This window comes from Boeremia exigua (assembly GCF_020726555.1).
Source record: "Boeremia exigua strain MPI-SDFR-AT-0100 chromosome Unknown C7974scaffold_1, whole genome shotgun sequence".
In the NCBI taxonomy this organism is placed as follows: domain Eukaryota; kingdom Fungi; phylum Ascomycota; class Dothideomycetes; order Pleosporales; family Didymellaceae; genus Boeremia; species Boeremia exigua.
Window position 1 is genome coordinate 3678946 of NW_025763518.1, and position 22925 is coordinate 3701870.

General features: G+C 60.8%; 12 protein-coding genes across 12 annotated transcripts; 4 read left to right on the forward strand and 8 right to left on the reverse strand.

Annotated features, from left to right (window-relative positions):
* Positions 1 to 223: 223 nt before the first annotated feature.
* C7974DRAFT_301101 (general substrate transporter) lies at positions 224 to 1870 on the reverse strand (the record flags this gene model as incomplete). Its single annotated transcript, XM_046137832.1, has 3 exons — positions 224 to 337; positions 382 to 1562; positions 1666 to 1870. The coding sequence occupies 3 exons, from the start codon at positions 1868 to 1870 to the stop codon at positions 224 to 226; spliced, it is 1500 nt and encodes a 499-aa protein (XP_046003598.1).
* On the forward strand, positions 1709 to 3590 carry C7974DRAFT_440452 (uncharacterized protein; the record flags this gene model as incomplete). Its single annotated transcript, XM_046145326.1, has 2 exons — positions 1709 to 2183; positions 2277 to 3590. Coding segments are annotated over exons 1-2 (1371 nt in total), but the record flags the coding sequence as incomplete, so codon positions are not given.
* A 25-nt stretch (positions 3591 to 3615) lies between these two features.
* Positions 3616 to 5307, reverse strand: C7974DRAFT_371902 (glycoside hydrolase superfamily; the record flags this gene model as incomplete). The annotated part of the gene is made up of 1 exon (XM_046140044.1): positions 3616 to 5307. One exon carries the CDS (start codon positions 5305 to 5307, stop codon positions 3616 to 3618), a length of 1692 nt encoding a protein of 563 aa, XP_046003600.1.
* Positions 5308 to 6619: 1312 nt separating this feature from the next.
* C7974DRAFT_28876 (uncharacterized protein) lies at positions 6620 to 7866 on the forward strand. The gene is made up of 3 exons (XM_046137634.1): positions 6620 to 6935; positions 6985 to 7142; positions 7193 to 7866. Exons 1-3 carry the CDS (start codon positions 6721 to 6723, stop codon positions 7621 to 7623), a joined length of 804 nt encoding a protein of 267 aa, XP_046003601.1. The 5' UTR covers positions 6620 to 6720; the 3' UTR covers positions 7624 to 7866.
* A 193-nt stretch (positions 7867 to 8059) lies between these two features.
* C7974DRAFT_430510 (uncharacterized protein) lies at positions 8060 to 8938 on the reverse strand (the record flags this gene model as incomplete). The annotated part of the gene is made up of 1 exon (XM_046144709.1): positions 8060 to 8938. One exon carries the CDS (start codon positions 8936 to 8938, stop codon positions 8060 to 8062), a length of 879 nt encoding a protein of 292 aa, XP_046003602.1.
* A 441-nt stretch (positions 8939 to 9379) lies between these two features.
* Positions 9380 to 11605, reverse strand: C7974DRAFT_298780 (long chain fatty alcohol oxidase; the record flags this gene model as incomplete). The annotated part of the gene is made up of 1 exon (XM_046137712.1): positions 9380 to 11605. The coding sequence occupies one exon, from the start codon at positions 11603 to 11605 to the stop codon at positions 9380 to 9382; it is 2226 nt and encodes a 741-aa protein (XP_046003603.1).
* Positions 11606 to 12340: 735 nt separating this feature from the next.
* On the reverse strand, positions 12341 to 13225 carry C7974DRAFT_408500 (uncharacterized protein; the record flags this gene model as incomplete). The annotated part of the gene is made up of 4 exons (XM_046143335.1): positions 12341 to 12555; positions 12599 to 12672; positions 12719 to 12917; positions 12961 to 13225. 4 exons carry the CDS (start codon positions 13223 to 13225, stop codon positions 12341 to 12343), a joined length of 753 nt encoding a protein of 250 aa, XP_046003604.1.
* Positions 13226 to 14000: 775 nt separating this feature from the next.
* C7974DRAFT_384404 (Six-hairpin glycosidase-like protein) lies at positions 14001 to 15328 on the reverse strand (the record flags this gene model as incomplete). The annotated part of the gene is made up of 1 exon (XM_046140845.1): positions 14001 to 15328. Exon 1 carries the CDS (start codon positions 15271 to 15273, stop codon positions 14002 to 14004), a length of 1272 nt encoding a protein of 423 aa, XP_046003605.1. The 5' UTR covers positions 15274 to 15328.
* Positions 15329 to 15383: 55 nt separating this feature from the next.
* C7974DRAFT_29092 (Emopamil binding protein-domain-containing protein) lies at positions 15384 to 16549 on the reverse strand. Its single transcript, XM_046137646.1, has 2 exons — positions 15886 to 16549; positions 15384 to 15841 (listed from the first exon to the last, which is right to left on the reverse strand). Exons 1-2 carry the CDS (start codon positions 16264 to 16266, stop codon positions 15494 to 15496), a joined length of 729 nt encoding a protein of 242 aa, XP_046003606.1. The 5' UTR covers positions 16267 to 16549; the 3' UTR covers positions 15384 to 15493.
* A 298-nt stretch (positions 16550 to 16847) lies between these two features.
* On the forward strand, positions 16848 to 18585 carry C7974DRAFT_299594 (acetamidase; the record flags this gene model as incomplete). Its single annotated transcript, XM_046137760.1, has 2 exons — positions 16848 to 17105; positions 17149 to 18585. 2 exons carry the CDS (start codon positions 16848 to 16850, stop codon positions 18583 to 18585), a joined length of 1695 nt encoding a protein of 564 aa, XP_046003607.1.
* Positions 18586 to 20095: 1510 nt separating this feature from the next.
* On the reverse strand, positions 20096 to 21622 carry C7974DRAFT_440467 (uncharacterized protein). The gene is made up of 3 exons (XM_046145327.1): positions 21121 to 21622; positions 21005 to 21067; positions 20096 to 20946 (listed from the first exon to the last, which is right to left on the reverse strand). The coding sequence occupies exons 1-3, from the start codon at positions 21151 to 21153 to the stop codon at positions 20209 to 20211; spliced, it is 834 nt and encodes a 277-aa protein (XP_046003608.1). The 5' UTR covers positions 21154 to 21622; the 3' UTR covers positions 20096 to 20208.
* A 398-nt stretch (positions 21623 to 22020) lies between these two features.
* On the forward strand, positions 22021 to 22422 carry C7974DRAFT_371909 (uncharacterized protein; the record flags this gene model as incomplete). Its single annotated transcript, XM_046140045.1, has 1 exon — positions 22021 to 22422. The coding sequence occupies one exon, from the start codon at positions 22021 to 22023 to the stop codon at positions 22420 to 22422; it is 402 nt and encodes a 133-aa protein (XP_046003609.1).
* Positions 22423 to 22925: the final 503 nt, after the last annotated feature.

Sequence of the window (22925 nt, forward strand, 5' to 3'; positions counted from 1 at the left end):
TTGTTTCCTGGGATGTGTTCGCAACATGGACGCAGACTCGGGTTGTCAGATACTCTGGTTCTGGCTCAACGGAACATTCGCCGTTCACCAATCCGCAGCCATCTGGTGTCAGGTCTCATCAACAGATCACGCATGGAGGGCCAGGAATTTGCTCTAAATCACCATGGACTGTCGTCAAAACGTTCATCTACGTCATTTATCCGGATGCAATCATATCAGAAACCTAGCAATCACCCTCCTTTGCGGGCTTCAACTGGCCATCTGCACCAAGAACCACATTCGCACCGGCCACATTCGCGTTGTCGCCGTCGAAGAGAATGGCAATTTCCTCGAGTGTCTACCACAGTTAGCTGCATTCACACGTGCGGTGGAAGTACTTACCGGACCCCTGGTCTCCACAAACAGGAAGTAGATCGCCAGACACTCCAGCACCAGCACCACCACATACACGAGGTAGAACTTCCATCCCAGCGCCTCAATGCCGATCGGGTTCACGTACTGGTTGAAAATGCCTGAGAGCGACGTGAACACGAAGCAGAGCGTGAGGCCCTTGGCGCGGATGTTGAAGGGCAGGATCTCGACCGTGTACGAGACAGTCAGCCCCGGCCACGCGATACCCGCCGCGCCGTAGAAGAGGAAGATCATCGCCAGCACGGCAGAGCCCGCGCTCGAGTTGCCCGTCTGCGCGTACAGGGCACTGCACGCCGTCCAGATGCTGAATGCGATGAGCATGCCGACGCCGGCGCTGAGGAAGAGCGTGCGGCGGCCGATGCGGTCGACGAGGAACGCGCAGCCGAGGGAGACGATGAAGCACCAGATTGTCAGGCCGCCGTTGATCAGGGCCTGGTCGGAGCCGTTGGTGAAGCCGATGGTCTGCAGCACGGCGGCGAGGTAGTAGCTGACGAGGCCGTTTCCGGAGCACTGCGAGAAGATGGCGGTCAGGATGATGAGGAGACATCTCTTCCTGTTTCCCGGCGTCCGGACGAGCTCGTACCAGCCGCTGGAAGCACTCGCGGCCTTCTCCGCCTTCAGCGTCTGGCTGATCTCGTTGAACTCCCAGTTGACAAAGTCGCTGTCCTCGCCGTTGCCGTGGTACTTGGTAAGAACCTTCTTCGCCGCCTCGTGCTTGTCCTTGCTGATCAACCAGCGCGGGCTCTCAGGGAGCAGGTACACGAAGATCAGCTGGATACCGGGCATGGCACACTGCAGTCCGATCGGCAGTCTCCAGGACAGGTCTGAGGTGATGTGGGTGAGGGTGCCGTATGTTGTCCACGCGGCGATGATAGAGCCGAGGTACCACAGCGTGTTATAGATGGTCGTTACTCGGCCGCGGTGGCGCGGGTGAGATACCTCAGTGATGAGCAGCGGACACGTCGCGTTCGAGACGTTGCTGCCCATGCCCATGATGAACCTGCCGGCAAGGAACATGGCGTCTGGGTTGCCGGCTTGTGGGAAGGCCTGGATGATGGAGCCGACGATGACGAGCACGCAGCCAATCGCGGTGCCCATGCGGCGGCCGAGGATATCGGCGATGTAGGGGGTGAACAACAAGACAGCGAAGCCTCCAAAGCCGGGGAACGCGCCCAGCAGTCCGAGCCGCGAGCCAGTGGGGTGGTCGAAGACTACACTGTCAGTGGTTGTTGAGCTGGTTGGTGGCGAACCTACATGCTTGCCACGCGGGCATTGTCTGCAGTCCGTTGAGCAGACTGCCGTCGTAGCCCAGGGTCGTCGAGCCGAGGAACAGAAACGGCATCATCAAGTACAGCTTCCGCAGCTCGGGTTGCTTGTACCAGGGCCGCTCATCTTCGCGTGGCTGGAAAGCGACAGCATCGTTCTCGAGGTGCTCAATCTCAATATCTTTCTTGTCCATGGTGTAGTAGGCGAAGATGAACGAGTTAGGAAGGTGATGATCACAAACGTCCCTCGTGGGATATATATATGGGGACACTACATAATGGCATTACTTCGGCCGACTGTGCCATGGGGTGAAGATCTGGGGATGTCTGCTGCGGAGAAGGTCTGCACTAGAATGAGACAGGCTAGCGTTGCTGCATCATTTTTCCGAATCTCCATCCGGGAAAGCATGCTTCCTTCATCACTCGAAGTCTGGAATAATATCGGATGAAATGACTCGCCAACGCAACACAGCGGCATGCGATGCATGTCGTGCCAGGAAGGTCAAAGTGAGTCGTCGGTGGTGCCAGGATTGACTGTACTCGGTGAATACATCGTTATATCATGAAGAGACAGCCGCATGTGAGTACTGACATCCACAGTGCGTCGTGCCTGAGGGACAATCCCGCTGCTCTACCTGCTCTGAACTAGATATTCACTGCACAAATGTTCAGCCGAGGAAAAAGCGTGGCCCAAAGAATCGATACGTGCAGGCCCTGCGAGAGGAGCTGGACAGGAGTGGCGCACTTGGCTTGGAAGACCTCGCACCACCTCCGATCATTCACCAGCTAATTGCCGACTGGTTTGGCTGGATTCACCCGGTCGCGCCGATACTGCACCAAGATCGGTTCATGCTCCGACTGCAGGAGTATCTGGCCATACCCGACAGTGCTCCACCCTCGTTTCTGCTTCTGGTTGCGTCATTCTGCGCGGCGACAGTGGCGAGTCTGCGCCGGAGACGGCATCTCTACGGTAACGTAACGGTTGAGTCGTGTCTGGACTTTGCGGAGCGCCTCGGGGTGTGGAGCCCCAGCGCCGTAATCACCGTCGAGCGCAGCGTTGCCATGTACAACTTCGGCAGTGCGCTGCACCACGAGCACGGCATAGACTCGCCGGAGTCGCATCGGCTGATCGCCGAGGCCGCGATGAGCGTCAAGTTCCTGATCCACCAGTCGATGGACAGCGTGTGCTTTGCAGATGCCGAGATCCTGAAACGCTTGTACTGGCTTATCTACGCCGGGCTCTGCACAAGCGACATGTACGGGCGACAGCTGCTCTTCATCCGCCAGGCGCACGACCAGACGAGCACGCTGATGCCGTTGGAGATATCGGATGTCCAGCTGGACGGCGTGTCGTCGCCTGGTCATATCGGCACTGAAAACTCGTACGTGCCAGGGCTGAACGCGCTCTCGCGGCTGTTCATGGTCTGGCAATCCAGCCAGGCTATCCCGACACAGACCATGGACAATCTGCAAGCGCACATCGAGCGCGTGCACCGCATAGCCGACAACCTGCCGCCTGAGTTAAGCTGGAAGGGGAACCACGTCAGCAGCGACTTCGGCTTCAACGTGCAGACCGTCAATCTGAAGATCACGCAGCTCCACATCCGATCGAACTTGCTAGAGCTGATGAACTCGATCGCAAAGACAGAAGGGTTGTTGATCACGCCACATGCAATTGTTGAAGAACGGCACCACGTAGTGGACGAGCTGCTCGACATCCTCTACCACATGCCCACGGAGGTGTTCGACGCGAATGGCCACAGCGTTATTCCCAAGATCCGCGACATCGGCAGCGCTCTTCTTGATGAGTTGCGGACTGGGTCTCACGGGCGCACGTTGCAGGCGAGTGTGAATCTGGACCGCCTACTGGCGAAATTGCAAAATCTAGATCTACGTCCGGCGACTACGCCTTTCTCCGATGTTTGTATCTATTAATTCGCTAGAAATCCTCCTCTGTCTCTTCCAAACTGTACGCCCAACACTCAGCAATGCACGTCCGCGCGGGGATGGTGACTGCGATGGGGAAGCCGCCGTAGTCAGGATCCTCGTTCGGCATGATCAGAAATTCGCCGCTCCTCGTCTCGTCGCCGCCGAGGATCTTCAGCGTGCTCAGCGCGCCCGTCTCGGCATCAATCTCCTTCTCCTCCGCGTGCAGAATGCCTGTGAACGTCGACTTCGGGCTCGTGCTCTTGAAGGAGAGGTTGAAGCCCCACCCGGCGCACAGGAACTTGCCGTCGCCCTGGTGGATGACGATGCCTGCCCCGGGCCCGGCCTTGCCGAACACAAACGCGCGCTCCACAATGACTGTGTACCCGGCGATGTCCTTGGTCCACGGCTTCTCGCCGGGTTTCTGCGCGTCGTCGAAGAAGAAGCCGAACATGTCCTCGGGCCGCTCTGCCTGCGCCTCGAGGATCTGGTGGCGCAGCGAGTGGATCAGCTTGTAGTGCTTTGTGGCGGGCGACTCGGCAGCGGGCAGCGAGTCGATACCGAACGGCGAGCACCCGAGCGCCAGATACGTGCCGTACGCGAGCCACACTCTCCTGACACCGTACTCGTCACGACGCTGCTCCGGGATGAATAGCGGCTGGTTGTTGTGGCGGTAGTTGATGCACGTCTGCTCGTAGTCGTGGAAATACAGGTCCGGCGAGATGAAGTCGAGGCTGGGCGCGTTGAACTTGTACACGTCTGTGGTGTGCGGACAGGGCCCGCCCGAGGGATAGATACCGGCTTTGGCGCCGCCGCCGACGACCGCCTCGATGGACTGGTCGAGGTCGTCTGGGTTGTCGAAGTTGAGCCACACGTTGGCGTACAGCGGGATGGGATACGCGGCCTTGCCTGCGGCGGCGACGTGTTCGATGTATCTGGAGAAGGCGTTGGCCATGAACATCTCCTCGGCGTTGACCTCGTCCTTTGCGCCGAAGACCTCCTTCCAGGTCGCGCCGGCGCTGACGGAGCTGATCTCCGGGAAGCGCGAGGTGAACTCGGGGTGGAGGTGTGCGTGCGTCTTCAGATGCTGGATCACATCCTGGGGCACTGCTTCACTGTACTTCTTCTCCGCGATCTTAGACCGGTCGCGGGAGTCGCCCAGCAGCCCCGTCTCGTTCTCAACCTGCACCATCACGACGGTGCTATCTGTGTCGAACTCCTTCAAGTGCGCCATCAGCGTGCCGAACGCCTTTGCGTCCGCCGTCCAGCCGTTCTCCGAAAACGGGCTGATGAGCTCGAGCGTGCGCTTCCGGTTCCCTGCCTCGATGACGTGCACGCGGGGGAATCGCTTGACGTCCTTCTTGACCCACGCCGGGACGTATGTGGAGAGGGCGTTCTTGAAGCTGCCAAACCACAGCAGCACGAGCTTCATGTTGTGCTCGCGGGCGGCTGTGATGACGGCGTCGAGATTCGCAAAGTCGAACTTGCCCTCCTCGGGCTCGATCTGCTCCCACGAGACCGACCCGAGCAGGGTGTTGATGTGGGTGTCGCGCATGTTCTGCCAGATTTTGTCGTCGGCCATGTATTTGGCAGAGCTGAGCGTGGAGTTGTGCAGCTCGGCGCTGAGCATGAGGAACGGCTTGCCATTGACGATGAGTTGGCTCGACGTCTTGGTCTTGCGGAGGTGGGGGATAGCGGCCGTCATTTTGAGAGAACGGATTGATTTGGAAAACAGGAAGAGATCCAACACCCAGACATCTAAATACACGACATCTGACAGAGCACGACTGCTGAGCTTGGGCCCCGCATAATTATGCAGCATTTACCCTAGTGCTGTTGCGATCCGATTGGCTGCGTAAACGTGGGGTACCGCATATTCATCGGAGTTTCTGCGTATGAGGGGTATGATGTCGGAGCTAGAAGTGCGTCGTCGTTTAGACCTCGGGATCTGTGTGGATTATCATTCCCCCGTTGTTCTATTTTCCAAAGTTGCATTCCAGAATTCTCGAGATGTCTCCTCGAAAGACTGGAAGAGAAATCACGAGACAAGATCGAAGAAAACTTAGGTGACGAGACAAGACTGAAGAAAACCCAGGAGAGACGACTAAGGAGGGGATGATAAGATAAGATGGGAATTGGTAATTAGAGGGGAAGATTGAGAGATAAGACTGAAGGGAAGACTGAGGAGTACCGGAAAGCAAGCAAGAAACGGACCAAAAGGATACCAAAGGAACACGAAAACAAGAACACCAAAAGACCAGCAAAACGAGAACACCACGAAAGGCGACCACAAGAGCAGACCTTCAATTGCCGCAACCGCACAACTCGAGCACCACCACGCCACCGCATCACCAAACTACCCAACAAACCAAGAAACAATTCGCAAATCTCGAAAATCCCTGCTCCAAGCAGGTAACACAACCGTAAGCCCTAAGGCCACCACCCAGCACCGGCCCGCAACCAAAAGGCCCGACGCAGCCAACCACACGCACGGGTCCAGAAATAGGCTGAATTGCAGCGTACAGGCATGACGGCGGTGCGCAGGGGACAGCTGCAGGGTGTCTGGGATCGGGGGTGCAGGAATGCTGCAGGACACCTGCGGCTACATGGTCCTGTTTGCGAATCCACGAGACATTTATATCTAGAGATGTGAATGCTGAATGTCGCCAGCGAGTGGGCGCGAGCAGGTACAGTGCACGGCCGCCGCCCGCCCGTTCAACGGCAGCTCCCGCGCCATTCGACGGCGACGATCCTGGATCCAGCTAGCCGTGTGGCCAGCCGTCGTCTCGCGGTGGTTGTTCAACGCAGGGGAGTGCGTCTCGCGCTGCTATTATCGGACACAGACACCCTGGAACACTCATGGGTGTACTGCAAGGCCCCGGCATCCTCCGCGTCGCTGCGTTCGGGCGCCGTGAGTGGACGCCGTCGAATCCCCCACACGTTTGACCACGTCTCGATTCGGAGAAAACAGCACAGATAGCCTGACCCCTGCGCGCGCAACCCCCGCTCAATATGCCACGGGGGGCCTGACCAGCGTCGGGCACCGAACGCACCCTTAAGCACGCGGGCCCCATCTTGAGCTGCTCCTCCGCACGAGCAACAGGCCAGACACTCCACGATGCGGCTGTCCCCCCTCGCCCCTGGGCTGGCGCTGCTAGCCGCCTCCGCCGCGGCGGTCAAGACGTCCATCTACATCAACGAGATCGCGGGCTACTCTGCGCTGGCGCCGTGCGCAGAGAACCGGGTCAGCGCGATTGTGCGCGCGCAGGCGTCCGGGTGCGGAGACGCGCAGCAGCTGACGAGCTTCAGCTGTTTCTGCATTGACCAGTCCTCGTGCGTTGCTGTATGTGGAGCGTGGGAAGAGATGCTAACGCGGCGGCAGACATATCTCGAGCGTGCTGTCGACGGCGGTGCAGGAGTTTTGCCTGGCGCAGGCGACGACGACGCGGACGGCGAGTGTGACGGCGGCGCTGCCGGAGGTCACGGCCGCGATTGATGTGTTCGATAGCTACTGCGCGCGCAGCACCGAGCTGTCGTGGTGTACGTCCCCCAGAGCGTGGGAGAGAGATGGCCCGGCTAACAGCGACCAGACCAGGGAGCCAGCACTGCCTCATCTGCCTTGAACTCGCTGATCACGCCCGCGCCCTCGACCACCGGCGCGGCCTCCTCGAGCAACGCGGCTTCGGCAAGCAGCTCGGCCACCAGCGCGGCACCAGCAAGCAATTTAGGCGGCGCCTCTGTCCCCGTGGCCGCCATCGCCGCGCCCGTGGTTATCGGTGTCATCGCCATTGCGGGCGTCATAGGCCTCTTCTTCTGGCTGCGTCGGCGGCGGCCCGCGGCCGCGGCGGTCAAGGACGAGAGCCGCGCGCCGCCGACGTACTCGCACGGCGAGCTGGAGCCAAGCACCAGGCACGAGGTGCCGAACGCGGTGCCGGAGATGGCGGGCGCGGGCGCGGTGAAGTACCGGTACGAGTTGGACAGCCAGGCGGCGGAGCTGGCGGGAGGGAAGCCGCGGGTGTGAGACGGCATCGTCGTCCTGTCTGGCTGGATAAGCAGTCTGCCTGTACTTGTCCTTTTTCCCTTGTCAGCTTCTACCATGTCGCCCTGTCGACGACCTTCTACCTGTTAATATCAAATCATGAGAAAACGAAGGAACGAAGTGCAATGACTGAGTTTGGATGTGCTAATGCAGCGTCTAGTGATGAGCCAATCTAGCTGAAGAGACCATAGCCAGTCTAGAGACCATAGCCAGTCTACACAGTAGACCAAGATGCCGTCTAGCGCTGATCGTGGGGTATACGCCAACGCCAACAAAGAAATGCTAAATAACAGGCTCGTCGGCCCGCACCGCGCCAATAGGGAACTTGGCCGGCCCCTTCTCCAGCGCCGCGTGCACCTCGCGCTGCAGCCGCGTGCTAGACAGTGTGAGCAGGACGTAAGATTCAACATGCACAGCTCTACAACCTGCCCGGGGCAATCTTCAGCCGCTTCCACATGCCGACGTGCTCAATGCCCTCCTCGATCCAGTGCGGCTCGGCGGCAATCTCCACGGCGCCGGCGTCGGTCCGCAGCTCCTCGCGGAAGCCGTGCTTCTCCCACATGTGCTTCAGCGGGGCCTGGGCGTGGATCATGACGAGGCCCTGCCACGACAGCGGGCGGGCGGCGCCCGGGCCCTGCAGGGCGGCCAGCTCGCGCGTGGTGGGCGACGGCGGGACGTAGATGGCGTCGGGCTGCTGGGCGGCGAAGTCGAGCACGGCATTCACCAGCAGCTTGGACAGGTTGAGCTTGCGGTAGGGCGCCAGCACGGCCAGGCGGCCCAGCTTGACGTACGGCTCGGCGGGGTGGGCGGCGGCCAGGGCGGCGGGCGTGTCGGCGTCCGGGTGCGGGTCGGCGGCGTACTTGTTGGGGCCGTGGGGCGGGGGGATCAGGCGGATGGTGCCGACGGGGAGGCGCGTGGCCGTGGCCGAGGCGCGGCGGGCGTCGTCGGCGGGCGTGTTGCCCGAGTCGCTGCGGGCGAGCAGGGCCTTGGGCGGCGACGCAGACGACGTACCGACCGACGCGTACACGACCCAGTGCCAGCTGCGGGCGTCGTCGTCGTCGAACTCGGCCTCCAGCGGCACGCCCTGCTCGCCAAACACCTCCTCGCGCACCGACATGGCGTCCTTGAACACGAGCGGCGCGCTGGCGCCCGGCTGCTGGTTCCACGGCCGCGTGCGGTCCCACTCGTCGAGATCGCCCTTGGGCGGGGGCAGCGTCGACATGAACTCGGTGCCGCCGTTAGCAGCCGCGCCGCTGAAGCCGAAGCCGTGCGAGATGCTGCCCGCGCGCTGCGGCATTCTGGTGTGGCCGAACGGGCCGTCGAGGGGCATCATGGTGTGGAGGGGTAGCAGGAGTGTTCTCAGGCGGCCTTATATCTGTATTGTCATCGCAGGAAGGCCCAAACCTGCTCGCGCTGCGGCGCCTCCCTTAAATAGCAGCGGCGACGGCCACCGCCCGCTCGCAGCGGTTGGTCCGGCCGCCATGCCCGCAGCACGGCATGCCGATCTTGGTGTTGCGAGATGTGGTGGTGAGGACAGGCTATGACATCATTTTGTCACGTGCATGCTGGCCAATGAAAGTCCCTCGTGCGTGCATTCTGCAGCGCCCTGCGTCAAATGCGCTGTCATGCAGGTCGCTAGAACGGAGCATCGTGGTTGCCAATTTTGGGTGAGCTTTGTCATCTTTGTCGTCAGCAACAACAGCACAACACTTATCTACAGCATCAGCAGCAAACACATCTACAGCATCGCCCGCCCCGCCAGCCCCTCTGCAACGCCCCGCGAAATCCAATCCGAAATCGCCATGTTCGTCACCATGGGATTCACCCCGCTGGCACTCGGAAACACGCTCGCATCTGCAACATACAGCCCCTCAGTTCCCCACACCTTGCCCGTTGGATCCACAACGCCCCCCTTCTCCGCGGAGCTCATCCGACACGTGCCCATCTGGTGCGCCGACACAAACGCGCTCTCTGGCGTTGGGAATCCTTTCCTCTCCACCTCGCCCAGCCACGCCTGAAACGCGGGGTCATTGACGCCCTCACCGCTGTCCTCGGCTTCACGCTTGAACACGCGCATCCCCGGTGTCGTGGTGAAGATCTCGCGCGCGCCCTCGACATACTGGATGCGTGCCAGCGCGAGTATGCCCTGCATGAGGTGCGCCTTGTCTTTGGCAGTGGGCGTGTACGAGAAGCGCGCGCGTCCGTCTGTTGGGTCGGGGTACACGCGCCCTGCCCCGGCGTCCTTGCAGATGGCGATGTAGCCGGCCATGTGCTTGAGGCGCGCGGCGTCGAGCTTGTAGGCCAGGCCGCCGGTCCAGTCGAGCCAGATGAGCCACGCCGAGGGCAGCATGTTGGTGACTTCGAGCTTGGCGCCGTGGCCGTGGCCGTCGAGGTTCTCGTACTCGCTGACGACGGAGGTCAGGATGGCGCCGTCCCAGGGGTTGACCTCGGTGTCGTGGACAGAGCCGAGCATTGTCACGGGGTGCACGCGCAGGTTGCGTCCGATCTGGGGGTTTTTGAGGCCGGAGCGGAGGAGAAGTAGGGGGCTCTGCATGGTTCCTGCGGACACTATCACGCGCTTGGCCTTGATGATGACAGGGCGGCGTGTGGTCGGTTCGCCAGCGACGCCGCCGTGGATGTCGCGCGAGACCCAGGAGCCGACGACACCGGTGGCGGCCTTCTTCCCGGCGACGGTCTTGAAGATGATTCTCTCGACATGCAGGCCCTCGATGAACTTCGCTCCTGCTCGCGCCGCGTCTGGGAGATAGGACACAACAGGGCCCTGCTTCTCGCACGAGCCGCAGCCAAACGTGCAGTGTCCACAGCGATGCTGCGCGCCGCCCGTGTTCTGCGGCACGGCCTTGTGGCTGTAGCCCAGCTTCCTCGCGCCCTCGAGCAGCATCGCATTGGCGCGGTTGTGATCGATGTGCTTGTCACTCACGCCCATCCTGTCGCAGACCCGGTCGAGGCTGTCCTGGAACTCCTTGCTCGTGAAGAACGGCAGCCCTGTCGCCGCCCACTCCCGCCGGACGTACCCCTGGGTTTGCAGACTGGCACTCCAGTTCACTGTGCCGCCGCCGCCCCACGCCTGGCCCGCGACAATTGACGTGCTCATGTCGTCTGAGCTGATGAACGCCCCGTTCATGAAGAGGTGATTCCAGCCCTCGCGCTCGCTCATCGGCAGCTGCTCTGGCGCCCAGTGATGTCCCTTCTCGACAACCAGCACGCGGTGGCCTGCCTCAGCGAGATTCTTCGCACACACCGCGCCTCCACAGCCTGACCCGACAATCACGACGTCCGTCTCGATGACCTCCGGTTTCGGCCCGGGCGGGAGTTGAATGAACTCATACTCGTATCCCTTGCCTGGCCGCATCCCCACCGGCACGCGCGGCACGCCCAGCACCCTTGGCAGCGCCTCCGACACCTTGATCCACGTCTGCCTTGACAGCACCGTAAGCGAGCGATGCAGGCTTCTCAGCGCTCCCAAACGCGCCGTCTTCCAGCCCCGTATCACGTCCTCGCGTGCCAGCACCGACTGTTCGCTGATCGGTGTGAATGACCCTGTCAGCGCCAGCGCTCCGGCCCGCGTGTCCAGCACGTTGAGCACGGTGACTAATTGGCGCCGCGACGAAGCTGGCATGTACAGCGCGAACACGCGCCACAGCTCCTCGCGAAACTGCGGGTTTGCCGACGCGCTGTCCTCGAGGTATTTTCGGGCCGCCGCGGAAGCATTGGGTTCAGAGGCAGGGATGAGCCCGCTCAGCGTTGATAGTGCGGTTGCGTACTCGGTGTCAGCGACGGCGAGATCGGTGCTAGATGCGATCGACACCGGTTTGAGGGCAGGAATGCAGGCGTCGGCGATGGCGAGGAGCGTGCGCCATTGTGCAGGCGTGAGGGGGTCTTCTTTTGGTAAAGCGGGCAAGGGTGCTGCCGTGGGCGAGATGGGCTCAGTAGGGAGCGACATGGTGGTGTAGGAGGCACAGTGCTGCGCGGCGAGCAGCATGTATATCGACGTTTGGCTAACGCCACGCAGGGTCCTTCCCCACACTTCCCGCCGCCACGCTTGTTTCAGCCTCGGCTGCGACTCAAGCTTGTGGAAATCGGCGGCCAAGGCTGCCGGCGCTAGGCCAGGGACCAGTTGCGGGGCGATGTCTTGACAGCTGACACTTGGACAGCTCGCGTTTTTGACTTCGCATCTGACAGCTGATACCTGTTCTAACATCTGATTCAAAGCAACGGCCAAGAACCACCCCGCCTCCAGTACGGGAACGGTTTGCAACGATCTCTAGTTGCCGAAAGTTGCCGGATTGCTGTGACATCGATCTCACCTGTAGTTTCTGAACGTGGTCGCAGAAAAGCGTAAGATTCGCATAACTAGCACCTTTCCCTGTGAGCGTCTCGGTATGCAAAAGGTAGATGCATCAGAGGGTAACTTCGTTGAGACCAACAACCAAAAAGTACTTATGAAACACGTCAGACGAGACGGAACTACACGTCTGCGCCAACTAAGAGACGTCAGTGGTCTGTATTATCGCTCAATCTTACACCATGCAAGGTAATAGCGTTTAAGAGCAAGGGAAGAGTATGAAACAACATCCTTAATGAGAGTAAGAAAGTAATCTGCCAATATCTATCAATACCCCCACAACCCCATCGAAATAAACCACGTAAGCATTGGGCCGACAAAAGCCCCTCCGCTCTACTCGAACGTCCAGTTGATCGTCGCCGCCGCCTGCAGTCCTGCGACCGCCACTTGCAGACTGTCGATCGCCTCGTTCAGCGCTGTGTTACCGGTTGCAGTCAACCCAGCGTTGAGCTTCGCGAGGGGCCCGGTGCTCGCTACTGCGGCAGTGGCAATGGCGCGGATCAGGGTCGCAAGGACGGTCTTCTCGGCGTTGGTGAACTCGCGGATTTCTAGGGGTGTTAGTCGAGGTAAGGAGGGGGCAAGGCGACTCACGGCTCTGCACCGCGGCGACGGTGTTGCCGAGCGTGATGGCGATGCGGATGACGGCCTGGGCTTCGGCGGTGATGCTGTATAGTCGTCAGTATCCACTGGAGGGAGACGGCGGAGACTAACGCAATAAGCAGGTTGCCGCGCACGGTGCCAACGTTCTGCTCGTTAATCGATCGCACAATCGCGCACACCCTCTCCTCGCCCTCGTACGCGGTGCTCCAGAAGAGGTTGTTCACGGTGGCGAGAGCTGCGGCCAGGTCCGCCTGGATGTCGTAGCTGTACGCTATGGTGCCGGAACCGCTGAGCGCGATGTTCTTCTGGGCTAGGGAGGTCAGAAGATTCGAGTTCGAATTGGGAGGGCCTACCAATGTTGAACACCTGCGCGGACAGCTCAGTGGCGCTTTTCGCGTACAGAGCGGCCAGCGTGTTGAAACTGTCGGTCGTCGAGTTCCAGCCCGGGACAGGCAGGATCTGAGTCGTCGGATAGGTGGGCGTGGGCACAGCGGGCGTGGGCACAGCGGGCGTGGGCACCGCGGGCGTAGGGACCGGGCCGAGGGTGCCAGACCCCATCTGGGCCATGGCAATGGGCGCAGATGCCAGCGCGAGCACGGTAGCGAGTGTGAAGTGCATGATGGATTCAAGAAGGTTCAAAGAGGGTAAGAAGACGAGAAGCCTGGGTCAGTGTGCTGATGCCCAACAGCATCCGATTACATCTTTATACACGCCCCGGCGATACAACCACCGACACCTGAGACATGACCTATAGCCGTGCAAGAGGGCCGCGGGAATGCAGCGTCACAGGACGGGGAGCGCTCCGTCTCCCTTCGCAGTCCATCAGCAAGAATTTCGCGATACCGCCGAAGTGGTTCCCGGTCCACATGTCTGCGGGCTCACCCGCTGCGGATCATACCGGCCGTGTCTCAGCGCGGAATGTGGCAGACGATCAGCACGCAAGATTGCAGGGGGGCACTCGGTTAAATCCCAAAATGCTAGGTATTGTGCTGTGTTTTTGGAAGCTCAGAATGTGCGAGTGCTGCCGTCCTGATAGGGTCGTGGGTGAAGGACGTCCGAGCTGTGCTACCGGGAGAGTTTCCGGTGGGGGTGTGCGGATGATGCGATGGACTGGCATGAGGGGCCGTGGCTAGGACCATTCCTTTGGTGACGATGCCGAGCATCTCCATACGAGAGGGTGGCCTATCACGGGGACGTTGTCCGCCCATGGCGTCTGCTCAGGCAGTGGGTACCATTATCCAGCATCATCACCGCCATCTCTGGCCCAGACTAGCTCTTATAGGAATACAATACAGCAGAACCAGCGCCATCCACCTCGTCTGCACACTTTCCTGCCAACACGGCGATCACAGACGCTCAGAAGCACCGCCCACTCCCCCCCCCCTCCCGGCCCTTCACCCCAGCATCTCCACCTCCAAACTCGCCCCCACAAACGCCGCACTCCCCAGCACACTGTCCGCCACCAAAGGCCGCCCCGTGTAGTACCCATAACTCGCCGAGCTATTCAGACTACACACGCCCACGGTCCCGCCCCAGCCCAGCGTCCCGTTCCCGGCGTTCCGCACAAACGTGCCCACTAGGTAGGAGTACGCGCGCGTCGCTGCGGCGACGTAGCTCTGGTCACTGAGGTAGCCGCGGCGCACGCCGGCGAGGAGGGCCCAGGTGAACATGGCGGTGCCGCTGGATTCGAGGTAGTTTTCTGGGGTGTGGGGGGAGGAGGGGAGGAGGGGCCAGGCGCCGGTTGTGGGGTCGGCGGCGATTACTACGGCGGCCATGATGCTGCAGAATCGCGCGGCTAGTTCGTCTCGCAGCGTCTGCGCCTCGGCGGCGAGCACACCAGAGCTTCCTTCGTCAGAGCCTCCTTTGTCGGGGCCTCCTTCGTCACAACCTCCTTCGTCGAGCTCCACCAGCGTCTCCAACAGCCCCAGCACATACCACCCCAGACTCCGCCCCCACACATGCGGACTCTGCCCCCTCTCGCCCGCCCACACCGCCGTCCCCCGCGCATCGTACCCATGCACCAACATCCCCTCCCCCTCCTCGCCAGCCAAAACCGTGCAGTGCTCCGCCAGCAGCCCAAACTGGCGCCCCAGATCCGCCCACGCCGATGCATTCCCCGGGTCGTGGCGCCGCGTGTACGCCGCCGCAAACGGGCCCAGCGAGTACATGCCGTCGAGGTACGCCCACGAGGGGTAGACGTAGTACCACAGCGCGCCGTCGGGGGCGCGGTCGTTCGCGTCGAGACTGTGCTTTAGCACGCCCAGCGCGGTGTCGTACCGCGTGTCGTTTGTGGAGGTCGCGAGACGCAGGTACGTCAGCGCGGGGCTGAAGCGGTCCATGGAGAAGTTGCGGTTCGTGACGGGCGTGCTGAAGAGGGGGAGGAGCGAGTCTGCGCTCGCGGTTATGTAGGAGGAGAGCTGGGGCGCGGAGGGGTGGGTGGCGTAGTGGGTTAGTAGTTGGGTGAAGGCTTTTTGTACGATGCCGGCTTGCAGGGGGCCGGAGGAGTCGGCGCCGGGCGTGTAGATGCCGTCGCGGCGGTGGATTATGGAGTGGGCCATTTGCAGGGAGAGGGGGAGGGTGGTGTTGTGGGCATTGTTGGGGGCATTGTGGGTGCTGTGGGCGGTGGTGAGGGCGGCGAGGGTGGTTGTGAGGAGGGCGGGGCGCATGATGAGTGGTTGTGGTGGGTGGTTGTGGTGGAGGATTGTGGACGGCTGTGGAGGATTGGAGGGATTGTGTAATTGCTCGGGGGATTATATAAGGTTAATATATCTGCCGATGCGCCGGTAGCGGATCGACGCGACAGGGTTCGGTCTGACCTCATCGGCGTCATCTCATTACGATCATCCCTCCCTGCGTCTACGTCTACGTCTAACACCACCCCGTCACCTACGCCTTCTTCTTGTAGTAGCCCATCTGCTCGGCCTTGAGCAGCAGCTTGGAGGCGTCGTTGACGGCGCGGAAGGCGCGCACGGTGGCGTCGACGCTCTGGTACATCAGGTACCCCGGGATGACGATCCAGAAGGCGTTCATCAGCACAAAGTAGCCCCAGTAGTAGGCGGCCTCCGGGCGCGTGTAGGCCACATCCAGGATGTAGTGGTCGAACAGCGAGGTGGCGTAGTACAGCACGTCGCCGTAGAACTGGCCCAGCGAGACAATCAGCTGCAGCGAGTAGCGCAGCGGGTGGTCGACGGCAATCAGGTACGCGGTGAGAAAGGACAGGGGGCCCCAGAAGGCCTGGCGACGTCAGCACGACTCAACACCACGCAGGGCATACGCACCGCCGTCACCGTCTCCATGCACAGCACAAACGCGTCCTGGGTCAGGTAGCGCGAGTCGCTCAGGGCGTACTCCTTCCACAGCTGGCCAAACAGGTCCTGCATGGCGCCCATGGTGCGGAAGTTGTAGGCAAAGTAGCCCTCGAAGAAGCTGTGGATGAAGCCGCACAGCACGAACCACATCATGATGCTCACGTCCGAGGTGCTGGCGGTCGGCCGCGTCTTCATCAGGATCGCATACGTGACGCTGAAGATGACGGCGCACCCCGCCGCGAACATGCTGACCAGCTCGAACGTGTTCCACTCGTTGGCCAGGTAGCCCGCGATCTCGACTCCGAGCGGGTAGTACGGGTGCGCGGCGGCGGCGGAAGCATTGAAGGCCATGGCTGCGGTGGAGGGCAAGGAGGCCGTGATGAGGCCGTAGGGAGGCCGTGAGGGATGGTCGGTGGGAGTGACAACTGGCCGCAGCGAAAGGGGTCGCGGTGTGGGTCGCAAAAATCTGGGACCTGGGGACGGCTAGCGCGATTGGGACTAGGGGGGCGGCCTAGCGCGCGTCGCGGGCTGCAGCGACAGCATCTCGAGATGTCAGCGTCGCGAAAGCATGTGACGCGGTGCGTGGATGCAGGGCAGCTGGACGTGACAGGCGACCGGGTCGAGCGAGTCTGACTTTATGCTTTTCCGCTGACTCAGGCCCGTCCGGCTAAGTATCCGCCTGCATCCGGCAGGATGAGCACATATCCGACCCTGGCCGTCTGTAAGACATAAGCAGTCCCACCATGTAGACATGTAGACCCTCTGTAGGCCTCGTCTGCGTACAGTGCAGCCCAGTCCAGCAATGATGCGCCCCCGTAAGCAGTGTCTACTTCGTAGCGTGGTCGCTCCTACCCCTCAAGCTGCCAAACCTCGGCTTACAGGCTGGGGCAGCAACTCCACAGTCGGCTCGCTCGCTCACCACCATCATCAACATGGCGAACCCAACTCCCAAGTGGCAGTCCGTGTCCTGGCAGAAGAAGGACCAGCAGTTTGCCCGCATTCCGGCCCAATGGCGGCTGTCGCAGCTACCACCTTCAAACGTCACCAGCTACCTCGGCGTTCCTCGCGCGTGCGGCCTGCTGACGGCGAAAGAGCTGGACATTACTGAGAAGTACGATGCCACTGCGCTGGCTCGGGCTATCAGAGAGAAGAAGCTGTCGTGTGTGGACGTCACGACGGCGTTCTGCAAGGTAACATCTCATCAGACGATTGTCTTCATGGCTGACTGTTTAGAGAGCCGCAATTGCACACCAACTGACCAACTGCCTGACCGAGATCTTCTTCGACGATGCACTGAAGAGAGCAGCCGAGCTGGACGCGCATCTCACTACTAACAAGCCCCTCGGCCTGCTCCACGGCGTGCCCATATCACTGAAAGACATGTTCAATGTCCGTGGATACGACTCGTCCCTTGGCCTGGCCGCGCTGTCCTTTAAGCCCGCCACCGAGAACTCGGTCCTCGTCGACCTGCTGCTCAGCGCCGGCGCAGTCCTCTACTGCAAGACCAACGTCCCGCAGACGCTCATGGCCTTCGACTCGCACAACAACGTCTTCGGCCGCACCATCAACCCCATCAGCACTGCCATCACGGCCGGCGGCAGCTCCGGCGGCGAGGGCGCGCTGCTCGCCATGCGCGGCTCGGTGCTCGGTGTTGGCACAGACATCGGCGGCTCGATCCGTGTGCCCTCCATGTGCGGCAACTTGTATGGCGTCAAGCCCAGCGCCGACCGCATTCCCCTTTCTCATGTCGAGGCTGGCGCGCTCCCGGGTATGACCAAGGTCGGGCTCACAGGCAGCGCAGGCCCGATGGGGCACTCCATGCGCGACATGGATCTGTTCTTCCAGGCCGTGTCTGACCAGAAGCCGTGGGCGTACGATCCTGACGCTGTGCCACTGCCGTGGACGCCGTTGCCGGGCAAGAAGCTGCGAATCGGTATTGTCAGGCGAGACGGCGTGATCGAGCCACTCCCCCCGATCGCCCGACTTCTAGATGAAGCAAAATCGAAGCTGCAGAAGGCCGGCATCGAGGTCGTCGAGATGGACATCGCAGCGCAGTTCGCCCAATGCTCAGCCCTCGCCAACGCTATGTTCAACGTCGAAGGCGGCAACGCCATATTCGACCTGCTCGACGCCGGGGAAGAGCCGCTCTCCCCGTGGCTGTCCACCCGCGTGAGACGTGGGAAGATGGTGCCGTTCGACAAGCTCCAAGCCCTCCACGGCAAGCGCGAGAAGCTCCGCAAAGAGTGTCTGCAGATGTGGAGGCATCCGGCCGGCGAAATCGACGCCTTCATCTGCCCCGTCGCCCCGCACCCCGTCCCGGCCCCGGACCGCTACAACGGCGCCAACTACACGAGTTCGTTCGTGCTGCTCGACTACTCCGCAGGGACCATCCCCGTGCGGACTTTCACGCACGCAGACAAGGCGGGCGAGGTCAGCGGAAAGGTGCTGGGCAGCTGGGACAAGGTGAACCGCGCGCTATGTAAGTCTCCCGGCCCCCATCAAGACGCAGCTAATCGAATAGGGAACGAGGTCGACCGCGAGGTGTACGTGGGGTCGCCGCTGTGCGTGCAGGTCGTTGCGCCCAGGCTGCAGGACGAGCGGCTGGTGCACGCCATGTCCGCCATTGACGCAGCGCTGAGGGTGGAGGCGAAGGTAAAGGCGCAATTGTAGGCATTGTAAGACCAATCGCAAGCCAGCTAAAGCACAGAAGTCGGGCCACTCGCCGAAGCCTAGAAAAGTAATCGAACAAACCAGTATCCCCGCTCTTCATCCTCCGCAGCCACTCATCTCACCCCTCTAGAAAAGTAATCGAGCGACATGTCAGCTTCCGCGCGCTCGCTTGCTCCCTACCGGCCGGGTGACATGTTCTAGCGGCGTTTCTAGCGCGAACATGGAGTCGCGCCGAGAGGTTCCGAAGCGTGCCGGCATGACCCGAACACACACGACATACGACACCACAGTCGCAAGGCGAAAATGCGGAGCAGTAGCTTACTTGCTGGAAACTGGGGACGCGCGTGCTTGGCGGGGCAGTGAGTGTGGGTTAGGCTTGGGATATGTAGTGGCGATGTTATGTTGACTTCTACAATCCTGCTGTAGTCTCCAGCAGGTGCTATATCGCGCGCCCGCCGTGATGAAGGACCCCCACTATCCCGCCATGGACAAGGAGAGACTCGCCTTCCTCCACAGCGTCGCCGACCGCCTCGCCACCCTCCCCGCGCAAGACCGCACAGCGGCCCTCACACACCTCTACGCCCTGCGCACCGCCGCCGTCCAGGACCTCTCCGACCCGGACTCCGCCCCGCACCACTGGGACGACGCGCTGGACACCGCGACTCCGCTCGTGCGCGACCTGCTGCAGCTCACCGCGGCAGAACTGTCCTTCGTCAGCGCCCAGGTCGCAGAGAGGTCAGCACACACACCGCCGCACACAGCCGCCGCAGACACACCGCCCCAGACCACTGCAGACACACCGGCGCCGAACCAGTCCGCCGCGAGCGACACCGCCGGCGCGGCCTCGTTCGCGACAGCCCGCCGCACGCTCGAACTCGAGTACAAGGCTGCGATTGCGGAGCGCATGCGCGGTGTCAGGGACGCGATTGAGCGCGCTGTTCAGGGGGGGACGGAGGTCGCGGCGCTGGAGGAGGTGTTTGGAAGGTTGGAGAGGGCGTTTTGGGAGGGGAGAGAGGGTGAGGTGTGGGAGGGGGAGGGGGAGGGGGAGGGGGAGGGGTATGATTGAGGAGGGTTGTGGTTGCGGTGCTGTAGGGCATAGGATGCGGTGGAGATGCTTGACACGGGGTGGTTGGGATGAGAGAGGAAAGCGTGCAGGAAGATGCGTGATGGAGGTATATGACTGTTTGTGTTGGGGACAGAGACGCTCAGGGTCGGCACGGAACGCGGCGGTGATGGGGAAGAGGCAGTGTATGTCTCGTGTGCTGGAGATGGCTTATCAGACTTGGAGAGAGGGAAAAAGACAGCAGCAAACCATTAAGAATGCAATACAAGATATCTCAGATACTCCTCTGTTTCAGATACTTCTCTGTGACAGCATCAGGCGTGTGCTGTTTTAATGCATGCTGTGATGGGCTCCTTGTTCTTTGGTTTTGGTGTGTTGTAGTCTACGCAGTTGACTAACACCTCTCGATTTGAAGCGCTGATTGGGCTGGATCCCCCACCCTTCTGGCCCCCTCGATAGATCTCTCTCGGCTCCTGGAGCGAACCCATCCCCCACCTCACCGCCGCCATCCCCGCCATCCCCGCAATCCCCCAGACCCCACGCCAGCACCTCCGTACCTCCTACCTCCCACTGTAGATATCCCGAACCATCTGCTCCAAATCATCCTCTTCCAGCCCCAGCCTCTCATCCCACAGCTTCTCCCGCGGCGACAGTCCCAGTCCCGCTTTGTTTGTTACAATGTACCGCACCAAATGCATCGTGCCGCCGTAATCCCCCTGCTGCACCATTTTGCGGCCCGTAGCTAGAATATCTTCTGAGTTCTCGTGCACCACGCTCCATTTCCGGCCGTCGACGCGCTCAAACGCCGCCAGCACCTCGTTCTGCGTCGTGGTGAAGGACGAGATGTACACATACCGATTCCGCGTCTCCTGCGGCCGGTCCAGGATCGCCAGCACCGCTTTTGCGACCTTCGCCAGCAGCGTGCCCGTAAACGCCGTGGCCCCACGATCCACAACCCTTGCCACCTTGTTCTGGACATCAAACGCGAACAGCCCGCTCGTCAGCGCCCAGTCCAGCCACACCCCGGTAATAACGCTCGTCCACTCCAACGCCCCCTCTTTCGTCCGGAGATACTGCACCGTGCTCAGCTTCGCCGGCAGCGAGGGAATCACCTCGTGCACACCGGGTTGCAGCGTGTCGGGCCCGAATTCACTCGGTATGAACCGTGTCACGCCCGCGGCGAGCGCGGCGTCGATGAATCGGTTTTGGTCGCCAACGATGGCGCCGCCGATGGTGCTTATTACGACGTCTTTGGTGGCGCATGGCGGCGGCGAGGGAGGGGAGGGAGGTGTAGTCGGCTTTTATGACAAGGACGGAGGGGGGGAAGGTGGAGGTGGAGGTGTGCCGGGTGAGGACTGTGACGCGGTATTGGGAGGGGAGGAGGGCGGTGAGGAGGGCGGTGCCGAGGTTGCCGGAGGCCTGGGGGGGTTAGGTGGGGGTTTTGAGGGGAGAGAGGGGGAGGGGGGGCGTACGCCGATGAGGAGGACGTTTTTGAAGGGGGGCATGGTGGGTGGTTTTGGTCTGGCGATGGACTGGGTGAAGTGGATAGTGGTTGTGGGGACGCTTTGCTGTACTGATGGGGGCGCTGCTGGTACGCCTGCTGGTGGTGTGTTAATGAAGTCTTGAGAAATCGAGGATTTCACGCTTGTGGTGAGCAGAAGGCGCCATTGGTGTCGACATTATATATCAATCGTAAACACTGCAAGCTTAGGTGTTCTTCGCATCTGTAAAAGGCCTGCGTTCACCTCCAAGCATGATTACTTTAGTATCTCTGGGCGTCGATGTATCAAGACATTCTCTTGGTGGAGAGGATCAGGACTTGTCGTGTTGACAGCGATGTTGATGGTGATTATAGTAAGTTCACTAATCGGTTTATTAATCTCACGTGGTCCCTACCTACGATGTTATAACTAGGCACTGCTTGATTGATGATCTGCGTTACAGAAGCCCACAATAGAGTAATCGTGTGATGCTAGCAGATTAAGTAGATAAATCGAAAAGAGTCGTGTAGTTGATGTGGAAGAAAAGGAAGCTTACTGTGTAGGAACTAGAGCACCCACATTAGCGCTCCCAGCCTGCACCGGATCTGCTTGACCGGAGCTAGCGGAGAACCTCGGACATCCTTGCATCTCCGAAGAAAACAGAGGATGTTGTCTGTATCCTCGCTGGTCCTGGCTGTGTGCAATTGAGCTTAGTAAGGGCTACTACGTTTCTTTGTAAACAGCGGAATAATTCCTCTTTGCATTTGCATAGAAAGCTCCCGCCCCGCAGGAACATCCACGCAGCCAAGTGCCTATCGCCATCACCTTAACTCCTCTACACATCCAAGTTTCCAGCGAACGTTCTGATTCACCCTCCAAATCCACATCACCATGCCCTTCCCCAACAGCTTACTGAGCCCCTCAACATGGCGCCACGTAGGCCTGGGCCTCACAACCGCCGTCTTCGCGCTCGGCACCCTCGCCCTAATCTCACCAACAACCGCCGCAGGCGCCCTCGGCGTCGAGCCCACGACCCCAGAAGGCCATGACATCAACCGCAAATCGATGGTGTTCCTGGGTATCCGCGATGTGGCTGCTGCGTCGACGCTGTTGTGGTTCTACGCGGAGGGGAAGACAAGGGAGATGGGGGTTTTGCTGTCGTCGTGGGTGCTGGTTTGCGTGGTTGATACGTGGGTTGCGGCGGAGGGGCGGAGGGGGTGGGAGGGGGTTGGGGGGCTCGTTGTGGCTGCTGCTGTGATGGCGTTTGTTGGGCTGGGGCTGTTTCAGGCGTGATGGTGTGGTGATGGGTTTGCGAGCAACTGTAATACTATTTCTTGAGGCATTAAAAGACGCGTTGTGCGTAAATTGATGGTGATAGTGCGCTGGACTTGGAGAAAGAGGATGGCTTTTGGTGACGACGTCGAGACGGTCCGTTGCTCGACCGCTCTGGGCTTAGCATGGTGTATCGACACCCTCCCGCAGATGTGGTGCCGTAGTTCACTATAGTCAAGGCTATAACGGTCGGGCCCAGCTGCTTCGGGTGTTTACAGGTACCTTCCTGGCCAGGCTGTGGTTACCTTGGTGACTTCCAGATTAGTCCGTCGTGGTTGCTTCTTTTAGCTGGTTTCTAATACTGACGCAAGGATCAGGGATTGCATGTCGAGCCTGGCATGGCGGCTGCAGTCGACCTGGCATGACAGCTGTAGTCGAACCCTGATGCCTTGTAGTCGATCTCCTCGAACCCTGGGGTCTGCCGCCTGACGTGATGCTGGAGTTCAAAACAAAGTTTCATCATT

What these genes read in the sequence shown, in the direction of transcription:
- C7974DRAFT_440467 (XM_046145327.1), bottom strand. Translation starts at nt 21,153, where the DNA reads ATGCCCCCCTTCAAAAACGTCCTCCTCATCGGC. An exon ending in AAAACGTCCTCCTCATCGGC is followed by an intron (nt 21,068 to 21,120) that starts GTACGCCCCCCC and finishes TAACCCCCCCAG; the next exon opens with GCCTCCGGCAACCTCGGCAC. An exon ending in CCTCCCAATACCGCGTCACA is followed by an intron (nt 20,947 to 21,004) that starts GTCCTCACCCGG and finishes TTGTCATAAAAG; the next exon opens with CCGACTACACCTCCCTCCCC.
- C7974DRAFT_29092 (XM_046137646.1), bottom strand. Translation starts at nt 16,266, where the DNA reads ATGGCCTTCAATGCTTCCGCCGCCGCCGCGCACCCGTACTACCCGCTC. An exon ending in GCATGGAGACGGTGACGGCG is followed by an intron (nt 15,842 to 15,885) that starts GTGCGTATGCCC and finishes TGACGTCGCCAG; the next exon opens with GCCTTCTGGGGCCCCCTGTC.
- C7974DRAFT_28876 (XM_046137634.1), top strand. Translation starts at nt 6,721, where the DNA reads ATGCGGCTGTCCCCCCTCGCCCCTGGGCTGGCGCTGCTAGCCGCCTCC. An exon ending in TTCTGCATTGACCAGTCCTC is followed by an intron (nt 6,936 to 6,984) that starts GTGCGTTGCTGT and finishes ACGCGGCGGCAG; the next exon opens with ACATATCTCGAGCGTGCTGT. An exon ending in CAGCACCGAGCTGTCGTGGT is followed by an intron (nt 7,143 to 7,192) that starts GTACGTCCCCCA and finishes AACAGCGACCAG; the next exon opens with ACCAGGGAGCCAGCACTGCC.